General features: G+C 33.0%; 1 protein-coding gene across 1 annotated transcript in view; it reads left to right on the forward strand.

The window, feature by feature from the left end:
• Positions 1-20,840, forward strand: part of LOC129225649 (nuclear pore complex protein Nup153-like) — a 115,222-nt gene that overhangs the window by 55,951 nt on the left and 38,431 nt on the right. Inside the window, exon 21 of the mRNA XM_054860119.1 lies at positions 5,249-5,506. Coding sequence (XP_054716094.1) covers positions 5,249-5,506 — 258 coding nt within the window. The remainder of the gene's footprint in view (positions 1-5,248; positions 5,507-20,840) is intronic.

Raw genomic sequence — 20,840 nt, forward strand, 5'->3', positions numbered from 1 at the left:
CTTCGCAACGGGCACTGGACATAGTCGAAGTTATAGTTCCAGAGAAGCTTCTAACTATGGAAAAACAGAATTAATAAGTGGATTGCCTCTAAGGTTGAACACTTCGAAGGATGCTAAAGAAATTCTGTGAATAAGCTTATATATAAATATTTTAGAACAAAAATCCGGTTATTTTTGGGTCGTCCCCCTCCCCCTCGTATTTCTGCCTTAGCCCTGGCTATAGGGCGGTAACTTACTAAATATTGTACTTTAGCTTAATTGTACGAGCTTCCTTATCTGGTTTCTGCTGGAAATCAAGCACGATGAAAATGTCCGACTCTAATGTTTCCCTATTAATTGCCTGAAAAGCAAAATACCTTTCTTTAAATGTTTTAAAAACTCAGTTTTGTAGGTCCTGCATTTTACTTCCCATAGCAGAGTATTAAAGTGAATGAGATATAACATCAGAAAAAAAAAATTTCATACAAAAGGGGTATTTAGTGTTTTTCAAAAAAAGGGAGGGGATGGATATTAAGCTCACATTACTTCAGATTTGGTTTTCTTTACTAATAATAAAGCTGAAAGTTTGTGTATCTGGATGTCTGTAACACGCATAGCTCCTATATCTTTCGGAAAATTTTCATGAAATTTGACACAGAATTTGTTCGTAGCATAGGGGTGAGCACCTCAAAGCGATTTTTCGGAAATTCTATTTTGTCCTCTTTCTATTCTAATTTTAAGAGCATTTACCAAGCAAGTTATCATAATGTGGACAAACAAATTATAACGTGTACGAGCAAATTACCATAATGTGGGCGAGCAATTGAACATAGCAAATTGGCGAGAAATTCATCATCCATTATTTGTAAATATACGGGCAAACCAAATGCAGAGTTGGTAAAAAAAAAAACTTTTTGTTTAAACCAGGTTTTTTTTGGTTTTAACCGTTTTTTTTTTTTTTTTTTGGTTTAAATACTATTCGCGAGAAAAGCAATTAATTTTCGGAAGGTAATTAAGGTTCCATGTAATTAACAGTTATTCAATAGTCACATTATACCTAATTTCTTGATTAATTAAAGAGATAAGAACAAAATCTTGTAACTAAATTAAATAATTAAAATAGCTTTCTGCGGGGAAATATTGATTGAAATGTTTGACTTGATTAACATATTATGCATGTATATATAGACCCTTTATGATACAAAATACTTCAAGAAGTGGTTGTGATGCGGGTTAAGATAAAATATAATGAAGATCCAAGAAAAAAACTTTATAAAACCAACATAATATGAATAATTATTGAATAAAGGTAAAAATTATATTTTTAATTATAATCTTTTCAAAAGAACAATTTTCATATTTTTTCTTTCTGATCTTACATAATGCTGATTTTTATATACACAATGTCGCAAATATTGAAGTAAAGCAAAATGTACAACAGTACATGATTGAACAGTCAAAAATCGATTGCTGTTGTACTGACAAAGTTTAAAAAAAAAAAGTGCTGCTCTATATTCGACTCCGTTCTTATTTTGGAAAGACTTAGAAAAGATATCGACTATTGCTAAAACAAAGAACCAAATCACAAATACAAAAATTGGTGTAACATGGCTTAAATTACAGCTTATTTACTGGCATACATGTTGCATCCAGCATTGAAGTTTAAAAAATATTAAATGCAAAGTCTTTAACCCATTAAGCGCCGCTATATGAACCACATTGAAAATACTTAAGTTTTCATGTGTTTTGATATTCAATACACATCTCTAATCATATGTAGTTGAAATTTCGCAAAAATATTTATTAGGTTAGGAGATATGGTATGGTCCCAAAATGGGAGACTTGGCGTTTAATGGGGACAACATACATATCTTTGCCACTATGTTGATACTTGAATAATTTCTGGCTAAATCCAATTAGAAAGCCCTAAAATCGTGTTTATGTAATTAATATGGCTAGGTATTGGTACTTTATGTACATATTTAACATATTCAAGTTTTAAAATGTAGAACTTTTAAGTTTTCATGACATCCAAAGCTATACATTTTAGGCCCCCTAGCAACAAAAGCTGTGGAGGCCAGCCCCAGAGGCTAGCAGTGCATATTTGCAACATTAATAAGTATTAGTATGCTAGTTATTTTCAATTTCTTGAGCCGTTGGGGCCCTTAAGAACGTCTCCCCCCCCCCTCCCTCTTCCCGTACATCACTCCGTGTCTGGTTTTCATTCTTGTTGCATTCCTTCTTCTTACAAAAAAAAAAAAAAAAAAAGTACCCTGACGATATTCACGAAAACTAAATGGCATTTAAAAGGGCAAAGAGACAACAGGTTTCATTTCCCCAGGATATACTCTTATCGAAGTGAAAACAAGAAGTTCTGTCTAGAACTAGATGAGCCTACTTTCCCGTATACCCATACTACTTTCTAGTACCTGATCAATATTCTCAAAAATAGCTAAAATCGCAAACTTTTTCAAACATATTTTAAAAATACTTTAAGCTGATTTCTAGGAATAAAATAACCCCACTCATCTAAAAAAAAATTTATGCGTAAAAAAAAAAAAGCAGCAACTTTTAAACAAAGCAGCTAATACACTTTTATCCATTAAAAAAAATCTTTAACAGCTTTCAAAACGAGAAAATAATAATTAAAATTAATCAGCTCATTAAAATAAATACATCATATCAAAAAAAAAAAAATCGTTTCTTTTCCCCTGTTGCCAAAAAACATTTTTTTAAATGAATTAATGCCTTACCAAAACAAAAAAAAAAAAAGAAAAAAAACAATAAAATGTCAACTTAAAGAAATAATTTTCTTTGTCAAAAAAAAAATCGTCTGCGCATATCTTTATGTAGAAACATAAATGACTTCGAGTTTATTCGCCAAAAACTGAGTACCTGAATTGAAACTTTAGCGTAAAAATAAAAACAAGTCATATCAACAATAATTATTTCACAGTTAAAACCATAGCTGCGGAGTCGGAGTCAATCTTATTTTGAGATAAAGGAGTCGGAGTCGAATATTTAAGAATCGGAGTCAGTCATTTGTCCACCGTGTATAAATTTTTGCCAAAACTACGAAGTCAGAGTCAAAGTCGGGGAGTCTGAGTCTGATTAATTGTCAAGCACAGGAGTCGGAGTCAAGAGCCCCTAAATTCTCGGAGTCGAAGTCTGGAGTTTGACGTCAAGAGTTATTTCCAACAAAATTTGTTTGAAGTAAATCCGCCTTCAAGTAGGAAATCTTCATCGACTTTCAGTTTCCCCGTAGGCACTATTGTTGAGGGATTTGAACTGTTCAAAATTAAACGGAAAATTGTTCAAATCAAAAAGATATTTTATATACAAGTTTTTCATCAAAAACTTTTTCCGACAAAGCTTGTTTGAAGCAAATTCGCCTCACAGTTCGGAATTGCTTTGAATTTCCCCGTAGGCGCTAATGTTAAGTTTTTTTGTACTGTTCAAAATTGAACAAAAAATAGTTCAAATCAAAAAGTGAAATATGGGAATGAGGTGTCCTCGCCGAGATCTTTCGAACAAAAAAAAGTTTGTTCGAATCGGACTATTCATTCAAAAGTTATTAGGGGGGGACGGACAGACAGACAGACCGACAGACATTTTTCCCCATCTCAATACCCTACTTTCCAATTTTTAATTTTTCAATATTTATTTAATTATTTTATTTATTTTTGACTTTTTTTTGTTTTTCACAATATTTTTAAGATGCATTAAGCCTTCTTTCATGCTTTTTTCTTCTTTTTCTGACTTTTACTGGGAAAGTAGGCTAAAAAGGGGACAGTTCATTCATGCAAAATGGGTGAAGACGATTTCTACTGCTCTGCTAATCAGAACACGCCAAGTCTCCCATTTTGGGACTTCAGTAAATAAAGTCCTCTAAAACTACTTTAAATTATTTTTCTTGGCCCCTGTTTGTTGTGATTTGAAAAAAGGTCTATTGAGCTTCATATTCCATGTTCCTAATTTCCTGCATTTGCATTTATTATTTTTAGGGAATTTTTTCCCCGTGTAATGCAAAAACTAGAAATTTTCGCAAAATTTAAAAAATTTTAAAAAAAGAATTTACATTCCAAACTTTTTTGAAAAAATTAGGAATAAAGTTTGGTTCTCTATCATTCATTTTAAAAAATTTCAAAATGAGATCTTAATTACTTGATGAAGAAAAAAATCTTAATTGAAGGTTCCCAAAATGGGAGACTTGGCGCTTAATGGGTTAAAACAAATAAATTTGTAGCAAATTCTATTTCAAGAATTTTTTTTTGCCAAAAACGTTATATCTTCTGCAACAGTGACTGAGTGGTGGAAAAGCCAGGAAAAAGAATTTGAAAAATGCAATGCAACCGTCTTTAAAAGTCTTCAACATTACTTAAACCAGCTTCAGAAAAGTGCAGTGCATATATTTTCGTCATTTAGATATCATTCATAGCTCAAAAATTGATTAGGCTCTGGAAAAGCTTCAAACCTTGCTTTTTGTTCAAAGTACTAAATAACAAAAAAATATTAATTTATAACGTAAAAATTGCTATGTATTTATGCATATGTTATTGTGGTGTAAAGTTGATTTTATGTAATTGTAAAAAGATTTATACACATATTTCTGAAATGAGTTGAATACATTACATATACAGGGTGTCTGAAAAGTTCTCGACACATAACAATGGTATTTTAGGTGTCAAGGACTTTTCGGACACCCTGTATATTTATTTATAAATGTAATTTTACAGTTTTTGTTTGTAACAAATTAAAAATATTTTGCTTTAAACCAAAAGAACCGTTGTTTTCTCCAACAGTCTTTAAAAAAAATTCATTTAGTTGAAAGCCTTGAACAAAAAGACTAGCTTTGAAGCTTTTTCCAATCCTAATTTGTTTCTTATTTAATATGTGTGGGAAAACCAATGTAAACCTGTAAAATGGATTTTTTTTTTTTTTTTTTTGGCTTTTTTTTTTAAAAAAAACCATTTTTTTAAAAAACTGCATGGTTTTTTGAAAAAAACCAATTGGTTTAAACCAAACAACCCTGACCAAATGACCTTTTAATTTTCTACGGGCAAAGCCATGCGGCCACAGCTAGTAGTATGTATATAAGACAGAAATGGTACTTGGAAAGATAATTCGTAAAAGCTGCTCCAGGCTTCAAAAAGCCTGGAGCACACTAGAGGCTTGAATCACTGCTTTTTTTTTTCCTTTTATCATTGTGAAGTTCATTTAAAATGCTCATTTTTTGTTCAAGTGTATGCATTAAAATTATGTTTTCCAGATGTTAAAACATCAACAAGTTTCCAATTACCTCCAGTTGTACCAAGCTCTACCATGAACTTCAAATTTGGCTCAACAACATCTAATGCAGAGACAAAACCAAGTCTTTCAGAATCTGCTGTGTCTTCTTCCAACTTCAATTTCTCAAGTCCAGTCACTACTGAAACTAAAAAACCTTTGGAAGGTTTTAGTTTTGGTGTATCAAAAGGAAGTACTACTATCACTCCAGTTACTTCTTCTATGTCTTTTAAAGCATCAGGTAAAAATCATTCTCATTACATGAGACATGTAATTTTTCCACTGATGGGTGGGATTTCTGTCTTCAGGCAAAATTTCTCTTTTATGATTCTTAATTTTTTTACGTTTTGAGAACAAAAGTACAGGAATTATTTCTATAAAAACAAGAAGTTCCGTCTAGAACTAGACAAGCCTACTTTCCCGTATACCCATACTACTTTCTAGTACCTGATCAATATTCTCAAAAATAGCTAAAGTCGCAAATTTTTTCAAATATATTTTTAAAATACTTTTAAGCTGATTTCTAGGAATAAAATATTCCTCACTCATCTAAAAAAATTAGATGCGTAAAGAAAAAAAAAACGAACAAATAAAATAGCAGCAACTTTTAAACAAAGCAGCTAATACACTTTTTCCATTAAAAAAATATCTTTAACAGCTTTCAAAACGAAAAAATAATAATTAAAATTAATAAGCTCATTAAAATGAATACATCATATAAAAAAAAATAGTCTTTTTCCCCTGTTGCCAAAAACATTTTTTTTTAATGAATTAATGCACTTACCAAAACAAAAAAAAAACAATGAAATGTCAACTTAAAGAAATAATTTTCATTGCCAAAAAAAAAATAAATAAAAAAATCGTCTGCGCATATCTTTATGTAGAAACATAAATGTCTTGCTTGAAACATAAATGTCTTGACTTTGAGGTTATTTGCCAAAGACTGAGTACCTAAATTGAAATTTTAGTGTAAAAATAAAAACAAGTCATATCAACAATAATTATTTCACAGTTTCCATAGCTGCGGAGTCGAAGTCAATCTCATTTTGAGATAAAGGAGTTGGAGTCGAATATTTAAGAATCAGAGTCAGTCATTTGTCCTCCGTGTATAAATTTTTGCCAAAGCGTCAAAGTCGGGGAGTCAGAGTCAAATGCCCCTAAATTCTCGGAGTGGAACTCTGGAGTTTGGCGTCAAGAGTTATTTCCAACAAAATTTGTTTGAAGTAAATCCGTCTTCAAATACAGAATCTAGTTGATTTTCAGTTTCCCCGTAGGCGCTATTGTTAAGGGATTTGAACTGTTCAAAATTGAACGGAAAATTGTTCAAATCAAAAAGATATTTTACATACAAGTTTTTCATCAGAAGCTTTTTCCTGCAAAGTTTGTTTGAAGCAAATTCGCCTCACAGTTCGGAATTGCCTTGAATTTCCCTGTAGGCGCTAATGTTAAGTTTTTTTGAACTGTTCAAAATGTTGACATAAAAAAAATTCCTTTCCTGAACTTTCCCAACGTTCTAAGCCCATGTAGCAGTTGTTTTTGAAAGGAAAACTAATGTTTAAAAACTCGTCGTTTATTTGAACACTTAATCATAACTATTTACAGGAAAATAAAATAAAAACAGAATCGCTTAAAAACAAAAACGATCTCTATCTATCAACTTGATAGTCACCCTCACTCACTCATTCATTCCAAACACCACCTCATTCCATCTCAATGCACGTGTCTTATGCACGTCGACTCGGCACGTGCCGATCGCCGATTGGCGATGACGTCAATCGCGTCAGCCCGCACCCAGCCGACGTGCAATAACGAATTTGCATGGGAATCAATAATTTTTTCAATAGCCAACATCGGCCCCCTTCCCGTGCAAATCACTCTTCAAACATACTATCACTTTCACAACATCAAAAACATCAATTGCAAATGTAACTAACATTTCAAAAACACAATACATAAATATCACCAGTATTAAATCAAAAAAATTTGAAATTTGAAGAAAATCTAATAAGTAAAAAGTTTAGCATAACTAAAGCTCAATAAGTTCACTTTGAAATAAAGTCAAAAAGTTCAAAGTCAATGAATCTCAAAAAATCACACAGCATCTCGCTGGTCAAAACGTAAAGTCAGGAAAAGTCATTCTTTCCAAAAGAAAGCACATTCAAACAAATACTTGATCACAAAATTTCTTCAACTCCAATCTAGTAGGTGGCTTCGTAAACAAATCTGCAACATTTTCTTTCCCAGAAACAAATTTCAAATTGAAAATTTCATCATTTACTAAATTGCGAATGAAATGGTATCTAACGTCTATATGTTTCGTTCGCGCATTTTCTACACTTGATTTCGTGAAATCAATTGCCGATTTGTTGTCGCAAAATATAGTACAATCTCCAAGACTGAAGTTCAAATTTTTATCCGCTAGTACATTTTTCAGCCACACAGACTCTTTCGCCGCGTCAGCTAGTGCGATATATTCAGATTCCATCGAGGACAGACTCACACATTTTTGCTTCGTTGTTTTCCACACAATAGGAACTTCGTCGATAAAAATTATCATTCCTCCCAATGAAACTCTGTCGTCCCTACTTGCAGCGTAGTCGGCATCTGAAAAACTTTTCATTTCAATGTTTCGCACTTTGGACAAGTTCAGCTTATATTCTTTGGTAGACCTAACGTAACCTAGAAGCTTAAGTAGTATTTCCCAGTGTTTGATTCCGGGATTTTCCTGCACTTGCGATAAAACATTTACCGCGTAGGTTATGTCGGGGCGAGTGCGGTTTGCTAAAAATGCTAAACTACTGAGCAAACTTCGATAGGGAATTCTTTCCATTTCTTCTATTTCACACTTCGAACTTGGGCAATCTAATTTTGAAATAACAGTTCCCTTTACTATGGATAAAGAAGTTATCGGGATTTTATATTCTTTAAATTTTTCACAAATTTCTTCTATGTAACTTTGTTGATGCAAATACAAATTTTTATGATCTTGACAAAATTCGATCCCTAACAATTTTCTCGTTTCTCCGAGGACTTTCAGATCGAAAATTTTTCGCAGACTTTTTATGACTTCATCTATATACTGGTTTTCCTTTCCGAATATTACGATATCATCTACGTAGAGTAATAGGATGGTATTTCGTCCTTTAAAAACGCAATTACACCATTCTACTTTAATGAAATTAATATTTTTTAATGCTTTCTCGATTTCTATATACCAGTTTCTTCCGCTTTGATGTAGTCCGTAGATTGACTTTTTCAGAAGACAAACTTTATTTTTATCTTTACAAAAACCTACGGGTTGGTGCATATATATACTTTCCTTTAATTCGGCATATAAATAAGCGTTTTTTATGTCTACTTGACAATTTTTCCAACTATAAAAACAAACCAAAATACAAAAAAATAGTCTAATAATTGAAAAATTGACTACTGGGCAAAAAATAGCGTCAAAATCTTCTCTCCTTTGTTGATAACCTAAAATTACCAACCTCGATTTGAATCTTGAAATTCGATTATTTACATCCCTTTTTACGCTGTATACCCATCTATTTCCTAGTATAGTTTTGTTCGGCGGTCTCTCAACTAACTCAAAAACTTTTCTTTCTTTCATCGTATTTAACTCGTCGTTCATGGATTCGATCCAATCTTGAGCATTTTCTGATTCTATAGCGTCCTTGAAACTTGTCGGAATTTTCACCTCAACAATGTTCGCTTCATTTTTTTCAGTTTCGCGTTCCGTATCATTTGCAAATTTAATCTTTCCCGAAAAAACATTCTTTCCGCTGAAATCAAACAGCTGTTTTTCGAATTTTAAATTTTTACTTTTGCAATATTTTTCTATATCAATACATGATCTAAATCTTTGTTTCGTTCCCTCTAAGAAATAATAAATGTCATTTCGCGTCCCGTCTGGTCTCGGCACTGCATTTCTAACCCAATTCAATTCTGACGCGCTTTTCGCAAATTCAGATCCGTTTTCTACGGAAACTTTCTCAGTTGAATCTTCACTAGATGTTCCACCTTCATCGCGATTTTGCGCGCTTTCTTCCTCATCTAACTCATAATGGAATTCCGAGTATTGAGTTCGTTTTTTAGGTTTTTCTATTGGGTCCAGGAGTTCTTCCACTGCATTCTTATTTTCATTAAACTTAACATTACAAGTTTCAATTACTTTTTGCTCGTTATTTAACCAAATTCTATATCCTCTGGTATTTATCGCATATCCTATCATTATTCCCTCCACTGCACGCATTTCGAATTTATTTCTCCGTTGCTTTGGAACATTAACGAAAGCTTTGCTTCCGAAAGCTTTTAGGAATACTACCGAGGGTTTTCTGCCGAAAAACATTTCAAAAGGGGTTTTGGTTGTTTTATGACAAATTCGATTCCAAGTGAAAGTGAAACAATATAACGCTTCTGCCCACCATTCATTGTTCATTTTCGCGTCTTTTAGCATTGCTTTTATCCCGTCTAAAGCTGTCTTGTTGAAACGTTCGCAAATCCCGTTTTCCTCTGGTGTATAAGCATTTGTTCTTTGGGCTTGAATACCGTAAGAACTTAAATACCGTTCAAACTCTTCATTGCAAAATTCGCCCCCGTTGTCTGTACGAATGCTAACAAGTTTCTTTCCCGTTATTCTTTCCATTTTCTTATGATAGTGGATGAATTTGCTTAAAACTTCATCTTTTCGTTTTAAAGTGTAAACAGTCACGAAACGACTAAAATCATCAATTATCGAAAGAAAATATCTACTCCCACTTTTTGATGGCGTTGGTAGAGGACCACAAACGTCCATAAAAACTAACTGTAGTGCAGAATTTGAGGTCTTAGGATTTGATTTAAAAGAAATCCTAGTTGACTTAGCTAGAATGCAAACTTCACATTTTTCGTCTGGTTTTTCTATTTTTGGAAGACCATTCACGCTTTGATTTTTACTAGTATCTCGGATGTAATCATAATTTATGTGACAAAATCTCCTATGCCAAAGGTTAGAGAGTTGATTTTGTTTAACAGTTCCAGCAGTTACGTTAAATCCGACTTCCGTTTGTTTATTTTCTACAAATTGCATTTGTTTAACAGTACCGGCATTTACGTTGAATCCGCTTTCTACTTGTTTATTTTCTGCAGTATCGTACGCAAACGGTTCTACATAGTATAAACCCTCTTCTCTCCGTGCATAAAATAGCTTTCGCCAATTATTGAAGAACACGCAAATTTTTCCTTTACTACCAACAAAATGTGCACCGGCTGCTTCTAAACGTGCACCGGAGATTAAATTTCTTCTCATGTTTGGGTTGTATAAAACGTTAGTTAACTCTATCCAATTAACTTTCCCGTTCATTTTTACAGCAAATCTCACAGTTCCTCTTCCCAAAACTTTACTATTAGCATTTCCCACTGCCAAAGCCATATTTACATCGGAAATTTCTTCAAAATTTTTCATTAAGTTCTTGTTATTACAAAAATGCGTTGTTGCCGCACAATCAAAAATCCAGTGAAACTGATTCCTATTACAATCTTTACCTGCTCCTGATTCAGAGGTCAAAATGTAACTCTCAACTAACATCGAATATTTATCATTGAAGTTCGAAAAGTTATTACGATTTACGTTACTTTTACATTGCGCGATCAAATGTCCGTATTGATGACATCTATGACACGGTCCTATTAACTTTCTATCCTTCGTATTTTTAACAAATTTAGCATTTCCTTTGTTTTCTACTACTTTTCCTGTCTTCTTGCTTCTATTAGTAATATTGAAAGCACTCACCTCAGGTTTTTCATTGTCGGCTTTTACCTGTTTCAGTCTACTTTCTTCTTTTACCAGCTCCTCAGCAATCTTGTTGATGTCAAAATCTTCATCACTCCAACGGTAAATTAGTTGGATTATACCGGTATATTCCGGCGGTAAATGCCTAATAACTTGGAAACCTTGAAAAAGCGAATCTAAACTATGGCCCCGCGTCATACAATTTCTTCACAGCTAATTTAACTCTAGCTATAAAAAGACCCATTTCTTCGTTATCTTTGTAACGGATATTAAAGAATTCATCCAAAAGTTGTATAACTCTCGCTCGCGTTTTTGGTTCAAACTGAGCTTGCAGAATCTCCCATGCTTTCTTGCCATCTGATGTGTCCTGAATGAGTGGTCTGAACTCAGGCTTTATAGCATAATAAAGTGTGGTGTAAGCTCGATCCTGCAACAGGAGAAATTCGCTACGCTCACGACTAGTTGCCTTTTCATCTAAAGCGACTACTTTCCCTTCAATAAATTTCCAACATCCTTTATCGAGAAGTAATACCTTAACATCTATTTTCCATCTATCCCAGTTCTTTTTGCTGAGCAGTTCAAAACCTTCGGGGAGCAAAGCCATGGCTGTAAAGCAATGTTCAAAATTTCTAACTTAAACTTGAAAATCTTCAGACTTTAAAAAGCTCATAAGATTTTTCAGTCCTTACGGCCCCCGAAGCCGATATATCTCTCAAAATGAAATATTGCAACATGGGCACGGCCCATAACCTGTTGACATAAAAAAAATTCCTTTCCTGAACTTTCCCAACGTTCTAAGCCCATGTACATAGGCGGATTTAGGCCGAAATATTTGGGGGTGCAACAATAACAGTGATCTGAGGAGGGGGTGGGGGGCTATTTCCGGAATAACAACGCAGTGGCGAAATCAGAAAATAATTTTAGGGAGGGACACACTTTTAAGTCTAAAAAACGCGATGTAAACCATATTTAGTAAGATTAGGGGATGGGCAATTCTTAACGTTTTAAACTGCAGAAAAAGGCTTAAACGAAAGTCGATATTAGAAGCAATGGGTGAATCTAGCTACTGGTTTGGAATGGGATTCACGCCCCAAAAAAATTTGAAATAGTAGTTTTGAAAACGCAGTTTTACAGTTCTTGGTGATATTTTAGAGGCAAGAAAGGTACGTGTGGCTCCAAGGCTATTTTTAGAAATTTTAGTCTTATAAATGTGGTTGTAGTCCATATTTATAGTTTGGGTTATGAATGAGACTCATAGACTGTCTCCAATCGAATTTTTGAAAAGCAGATAGAAATACGTAACCCCCTCCCCCACGCTACCTCTTAAACTTTTCATAATTGAAGTTCCAAAAATACTACGGAGGACAATTTTTGATGCTGTTACCGAACAGGGTGTTCTGGAGCTCTCCCCTGGAAAATTTTCGAAATTGAAGTCCAAAAAATAAAGTTCTTCTGCAATAATCCATGGTATTAAAAAAAAGGATTCTCCCACTTAAATGTTTCGAAATAGTAGTTTTCAAAACAAAAATATATTAACATTCTTTGATGATAATAGAGAAAATGGGATCAAAGGCCCTTGTTCGAATATTTTCCAAAATTAAAGTCTTAAACACATGAGTGTAAGACCATATTTGGTAACGTAAGGGACACTGCAGTTTTTCAAAACTGAAGCTCCAAAAACGAAATTTTAAACGATTTTCGATGTATTTAGGTGATTAGAAGATCTTCCTTGGAAATTTTACGAAAGTGAAGCCCAAGATTTGGAGAAGAAACATTTTGAGGACTAATAGATAAAATGAAAACGAAATCGAAAAAAAAAAAATATAAAAAAAAAGGGAGGGGGAGATATGAAAGAAAGAGGATTGTGCGAGAAGGCACACAATTCGCCGCCAATAATCTAAAGCTGTTGAAAAATTTATATGTCAATATTTCTTAGAGAAATTAAGATTTTTTTCCCAACATTCTTTTTTTTTCCGTAAAATAACTGCGTTTTCCCAAAATGAGATCTTTTCTTCTCTTCAATAATACAGAATATTTTTGTAAAAACTTCTACTCAGCATTTTGTGGGGAGGGTCACCAGTTTTGTGCCCGTTCCTCCCTGGATGCACAACTGCAGTAAATTGTCCGGTAGTCCTCCTTCAAAAAATTTTGATATTTTACCTTAAAATTTTTGATTTTCGGTTGATTTCGGTGTAGATTTTATTGATCAAGTTTCTTGCAATAGCTATGTTTTTTTTTTAGCCATTGTTGTTTTAAAATAGAAGAATTTGTATTGATATATGAATAAATACCCAATTGCAGAACATGCAATTATTCTACACAATAACACGGCACTGAACAATAAATTCTTTGAGAAGTTTCTTTATTTGCATGAAATTATTTATTAGGTTTTTTTTCCTCCAAATGGATAAATTTACTTTAATTCTTAATATGAGCACAGTTATGTTTTTCTTTCACTAGGGACGTGTGGTGATACACTGGATTTAAGTAAATTTACTAGTATAGCAGCTATGATTTTTTTCCCCCAACTGCGTTTCTGAGTGAAATATACTAAACTAATTTTCTTTCAAAACCCAACCAAAAATGTTGGGGGTGCGGCGCACCCCCTGGCACCCCCGTAAATCCGCCTATGCCCATGTAGCAGTTTTTTTTGAAAGGAAAACTAATGTTTAAAAACTCGTCGTTTATTTGAACACTTAATCATAACTATTTACAGGAAAATAAAATAAAAACAGAATCGCTTAAAAACAAAAACGATCTCTATCTATCAACTTGATAGTCACCCTCACTCACTCATTCATTCCAAACACCACCTCATTCCATCTCAATGCACGTGTCTTATGCACGTCGACTCGGCACGTGCCGATCGCCGATTGGCGATGACGTCAATCGCGTCAGCCCGCACCCAGCCGACGTGCAATAACGAATTTGCATGGGAATCAATAATTTTTTCAATAGCCAACACAAAATTGAACAAAAAATAGTTCAAATCAAAAAGTAAAATATGGGAATGAGGTGTCCTCGCCGAGATCTTTCGAACAAAAAAAAGTTTTTCAGAATCGCACTATTCATTCAAAAGTTATTGGGGGGGGGGGGGACAGACAGACATTTTCCCTCATCTCAATAACCAACTTTCCAATTTTTAATTTTTCGATATTTATTTAATTATTTTTGACATTTTTTTGTTTTTCGCGATATTTTTAAGATGCATTGAGCCTTCTTTCATGCTTTTTTCTTCTTTTTCTGACTTTTACTGGGAAAGTAGGCTAAAAACCACATATGTGAGCAATAAATTTGTATATTTGCTCAAAAAGTGGGGTTTGATTTTCTTTTGCAAAAAAATCCAAGTCTGATTTCATTTAAGTCATAAATCAAATGTGTTCCCTGAAAGAGGGTTGAAAACTTTAATTTCAACATTTTGAAGCATTTTATAAACATAATTTGAGCCATCTAGACAGAAATATGATACCCTTTACTTACCATCAATTACGTGTAACATATTACACAAAATGGGAGGGGGGGAGAAACATAGGACATGATATGGGTGTCCCTCGTATAACACTGTTAATTTGTTCCGCATAGTATCAAAACCGTGTTATACGAGACATTTTTTAAAATTGCATTTATACTTATCTTTAATACTAATTATATATGTGCATGAGAAAAATCAGGTTAATTTGTATCGTGTTACAGTAGAGAACCAATTATCCGGGAAGTTCGGGACCATCGCTATCCCGGATATCTGAATTTCCCGGTTTTCTGGATCGCTAAAAAGCGCTATTGGCCGATTCTTTGTAATTCTTTAATACATAGTTATGCATATTAAAATAAGAAGAAAACAGTTCAGAAATGCCTTTAAATAACGAAATATTAAAAAACTAATAGTGAGAGAATAATTTAAACACCAAAAAACTTAAGTTATTCATAATACCTGAGACCCTCACATTCTGTTTAGAAAAGAAAAAAAAATTCACCACTTGTCGATGCTATAAAACGACAGAAAATGAAGGGAAATGCAAAAAATAAATTTTTAAACCTAAATGTGCGATTTTTCTACTATAGTGTATGGATAACTAATGCTTTTGTATTTCGTTAATATGAACAGAAATTTGATTTATGAGTTCTTGCAGTCTTATTAGTCTTGCGTTTAATGGATTTCTAGATTTCACGATCAACTAACTATCCGAAAAATTCGCGAATCTAGTTTTCGGCGTTTCCCGCACTTTCGCGACGTCACTTCGGCTAAACGCCTTAAATTAAAGGCCATTCAATAAAATACTGCATTAAATAAGAATTGTTTAGAAATTATTTAGAAATTAATGCGACCCTTTTCAGTTAGAAGAATAAAAGACGAAAATTTCAGAGTTGCTACTCATAAAGTATAACCAATTGAAGTTTGTGTTTGCAAACATTTTCCCGAGTTATACTTGGGTAACATGGTTTTATTGAGAAATTACTCATATTCTTTTTTGTATTAAAAAAAAAATGCTCAATTTTTCGAAAATTGCCAAAACTGCTTATTTTTAAAAAATAGCGGGAAAACCGGGCAAAAGTTGCCGGTTTTCTGGTTTCCCGGTTTTTTGGTTCCCGGATAAAAGGTTTTTTACTGTATATTGAAACCTTTTTCCGTGATATATCGAAACTGTGTTATACAAGACTTAGAAATAATGTAAATCAAGGGATGTGGACCGTGTTATTTTGAAACTAAGTTTCATAACAAAGTAAAAACTTATTCAGGGTGGCGACAGATCAGGGAAATGTCAGGGAATTTTGAAAAAAAAATAAAAATTCAGGGAAAATTGATCAAAGAAGGAAAAAAAAATGAAGTACTTTGTTTCCCTACGAGTTTTCCGCCAGTTATTTGTTTTAAAAAAGTTGAATTACTGAGGTGAGATTACACAGTGCCGCATATTTATGCATCGTTTTTCCTCGAGGTCAAAGTATTCAATCTTAGGATGAGCTTCCTAAGATTACTTCTGTGTCTGTAAAGTTGTTTATTTTACCTTGCTTGAATTTTTCTTCCACGCATTCCATTTAAAAATAAACAACCCTACAGGCAAAGAGGAAGCCGTCATTAATGACTTTGCTCCCTTGCCTTTGCTTATTGTCTTGAAATAATTAGCATACTGTTATCACGAGAAAAAATCTTTGTTTTTTAAATTAATGTTGAAAAAATCTTAAAAGTTATCACTTGGCGTTTTTAATTTAATTGCTAAAATTGAATTTTGACTGAAAATCAAATTTGTTTTTTTGCCATGGTATTATTCGCCATCACTTCAGATTACACGAAGGGTTGCTTTTCAGACTTTAAAACTGTTTTACTTTAAAACCATATACATATACATTTTGAAATTAATAATTGTTTAGGAATTTCAATGCTGTTTTTTACTAAAGTAAGCTAAGATTTTTGAAATTGAGTTGTATACATAACAGGGGTCGATCCAGGTTTTATTTTTTGGGTCCCCATTTTGTGAAAAAGCAAAATATTTTTGTAAATTTTCTTTATTTTTGTGAAAAAGCAAAATATTTTTGTGAATTTTCTTTATTTTTGTAAAAAAGAACTTCTTGTGATTTTTTTCTTGGAAAAGATTATATAAAAGCATTTTTAGCTGTCGTATCATTATAGAAAAGCATTGGGCAGGTTTCAGGGGTGATTGCAAGTTCTTGAAGAATACCTGAAAGCTGTCTAGAGAAAATGCGCAGGGGGAGTGGGGAAGTAAGACCCTTAACATTTTATTCGTAATTTGACACACATTACATTTATTGTTTTTTACAAATAGACATATGCAAGGCACACTTTCTTAAGGTGAAAGTCTCACAACAGATTTACTGTTTGCCCCTCTCAAATACTTTTAGATCAATGAAAATTGCACATGCTGCTGAATGTAATGATAACTCCCACTAAATACAATATGAACGGACTCAACGATATCACATCCTTATATATTATTTCTGTAGCCTGTTTTTGGTTTCTACGCGAGATTTTCCTCAATTCTTGATCGATTTTTTTCGATTTACACCTTATTTTAAAGCTTATCATGCAGGCTACTGACGAAAAATAGACCCACGGTCTTAAAATTGTTTTTTCGGGCAAAAAACCTGTTTTAAAGAACCAGAATGAGGTTTTCGGTAAATTTATAACTTTAACTTGCACTGCTACCGACAGAGCTTGATAGCTTGATCGGCAGAGCGTACGACTGGCAACCAGGAGACTGCGTGTTCGGGCCCACGTCCGGACAATCTGCATCAAAAAATTAGAAAACTATCGCGTATTACATGAACAATGAATAACGAAAATGAGGGAATACAAGAGGTTGAAACGCTCTTAGCTGTTATGAAAACTTGATGTGACACGGAGCTAAATTGATAATCAATTGTAAGTTTTTTTTTTTTTTTTTTTTTTTTAAGCTTTTGCTCCGGGAAGAAAATTAAAGCATAATGTAAGCAGAAATATAAGTATCAGGTTTAAGATTTCAGACTACATTGGAATTGTTTTTTGTTCAGTAAAATATAATAAATCGTATGTTGAAATATAGATTCTTCTAATGAGTTTTTGACTCTTTGTACAAATAAAAAAATACTACCTCAATTTAAAGGGTAATATATATATTTTTCTTCTTTTTGCAAAAAAACAAATAGCGTATCACATTTTTACTACATTTGAAAAGCTTCTCTTAAAAAGGAACTTAGTTCAAATTATTTTGTATTTTAACCGTGCTGTTAAATGATGAACATGTGCTGCCATCTAAGTCATAACGGTTCAAACAGCCTGCGATAACAAATTAAAAAAAAAAAATCAAGAATAAAAACACTTCTCGGCAAGAAAAAAAATTTAAAATTACCTGTGTTTTTTTTTCCCGGTAGAGCATTCGGCTATAAACTGTCTGAACTTCGGGCCAGTTCGGGCTGTCCGACATAATAGCAAATTTACAGTAATATTACGCATTACATATACTCATAACATACAACAGATAACAGACGTAATAAAATAAATGCAGTGGGAATGCTATTTGGTGTTTCGACTCCTTTATGCAGGCTACAGTTATCATTCAGATACGTTGACTGTTAATCGAAGGGTGTTCTTCCTTTTTTTTTAAAGCTTTGACTCCGTCCAGACCAGTAAGCATAATTTAAGCATAAAAAAGTGTTAGATTTACCTCAAAGAAATCCTTTTTGTGCAGAAAAACATTTTCATTGTATGCTGAAATGTAGATTTTTCTAATAGAAGTGTTCGACCTTTTGTACAAATGAAAGCAATACTACGCCAAATTGAAATTACGAGATTCACCCAGTAAACCTTTAATTATTTATTTGAATATGATATAAAACATTAAAATTATTATCAACTTCATTAGTAAGAAATCATTTTCTACTCCTCTGCTTTCGTTGAAAAAAAAAAAACATTTTGTCTACGTTCGAAAAATTACACTTAAAAAACGGACTCAGTTCAACTGGTTTTGGTTTTGAATTTTAAGTGTTCTATTAAAAAAAAAAAAAAAGTGCGGGATTTTAAGCCATACAGGTTAAACAAGCCTACTATGGGAAATTGTTGAATATTCAAAAATAAAAACACTTATTTTTTCAACTGAATTTATTACTTCTCTAGAATGTTTGTTTCAATCGCTACGTGAGATCTTCCTCATTGTTTAATCAAATTCCATGTTTTACGAATAATTTTAAATCGTATCATGCTGGCTAATGACAAAACATAGACGCATGATCTTATTATATTTTTTTCGGTGAAAAACTTTTTTACCGTGTTTTATAACGCATTCCTTCAATGAATAGCATTCGAAAAGGAAGGCACAGTTACTAGGTTTGTTGGAGCATCGTACTGTTAATCAGAATGGCGCCAGTTCGAATCCGTGCCACTAAATATCTCTTTAATGTTTCTTTTTTTTCCGTCAGATGCTCACATGGGCAGAACTGTATTTGCCACAACCTGTTTTTTCACATGCAAAATTACTGATTTTTCACGTGTCACTCAGCCACACTTTTAATGATATTTATATTTGCATTGAAAATACGTACAACCAAAAGGGGAGCGATGATCAAATTATCACAACGTTGTATTTAACGAGGTTTTGCTACTGATGTCTTCAAATTACATGCCTTCTCTTGTGCGCTTACTTTTTTCGGTTTTTCTTCATAATATTCTTTCTTTGAAATAAGAGCGAAATGCCCTATGAAACGATTCGAAGTACAGTGCGGAGTTCCGCACGGGTCGACTAGTATTTCTTAACATAGAAGAATGTATGTGTTTGAAAAACTTAAAAGTAATTAAAACCCAAAATAACACTGCACCAGCATTCAGTGTTAAATTTTTTGACATTTGATGTTCTTACAGAGTAGGTATTTCGTTTAAAACTTGGCAATTTAATGATGTTAATAAATATATAAAGAAATTTTATTTGTTTGCCACTTAACAAGGTACAGTCAACATCAAAAATGCGAAAAATTAATTTACCATGGCGCATGTAAGGAAATCAAGATCTTCGAAAGAAATAAAAATATAAAAGAATTTTATTTTTAATAAAGTTATTTTAGAATTGGATTTCGAAACTGAACACAAATTAATACTAAATATATATTGCGTAATCAAAGTAAAATTTAGGATTTTCCTGAAAACAACGGAATTTTGGTATTTTCAAAGATAAATGTTTTGAACTGAAATGTGGGATAAATATGTGGCATTCTTACCACAAGTTAGCAAATGTTTTTTCATTTCATTGTCATCTAAATTTACCCCCAAAAATATAACTAGAGATTCAAAATTCTCAAAAATGGCCCATTGCTTCATGATTATAAGTACAAAATTTGAATAAACTTACCAATCAATTTTCTGTTTTTTGCTTCATTTCCAATCTCTTCACTTTCAGATTTTTTTGAGAATTCCTTCTTTTGCACTAGATTTTTGTATATTGACAGCCTGTCTGATTTTTGCTGCACTCATGTTTTTTTTAACTCTATAGGGTGACAGCTTTTCTTGATATCAACTCCAATATTTACTCAAGGTTTGTTCAAATCAGTAACATTCATGAAAGATGAACATATTTTGCACAAAAAACCCTTAGCTGAATAACTATAGTAGAGCCAGCTATACACCTTTTCATAATTTGCAATGTACTTTTTATTTATTGCATGCTTATTTCCATTTGTACTCTCAAATACAATGCTTGAATCATTATTTGATGGCTCAATCTCAATATCATCATCAGTTGAAGTTGCTCCAGATTCACTTCCAGTATTTTCTGCTCAAAAATCGTTATACTATCGCAAACTGCCTCACTGTCATTTGATGTACTATCTTTTATCGCATTTCCCGAGCCCTCCAAAACGGGAACATTTGCGTTACTGTTACTGCATGATGAAGTGGTGGTAGCGATTTTATCGGGGTTGTTAATTGCCGACTTGAAGAAATTCACAATATTTTGGGACCAAACGTTCGAAGAGCGAAATTTTTTAACATAATATGCACGATTTCGGGAGGTACCTCTTGTTGCAGGACGTCCTCGTTTCATATTTTAATTTCTTGAAGAATAATTTTCAACGAACAAGCACTCTCTCCAAACTGAGATTATTGCGACTGCTATCTCCAGCACTCCATTATCCGCTAAAATTATCCATTATCCGCTCCCACATAAATTATAACCGAATAGAATGTCAATTTATTCTTTGATGTGCCTAAAAAATGTCCTCTTAAACACACAAAGGCGCGAACAAGCTAACTGTTGGGGAGAATTTCTAATCTAATAATATCTCCCCAATGTTTCTTTGATACTAGCAGAGTGATTTCGGAAATAAG

The sequence above is a fragment of the Uloborus diversus genome, chromosome 7 (assembly GCF_026930045.1).
Source record: "Uloborus diversus isolate 005 chromosome 7, Udiv.v.3.1, whole genome shotgun sequence".
NCBI classification, from domain to species: Eukaryota; Metazoa; Arthropoda; class Arachnida; order Araneae; family Uloboridae; genus Uloborus; species Uloborus diversus.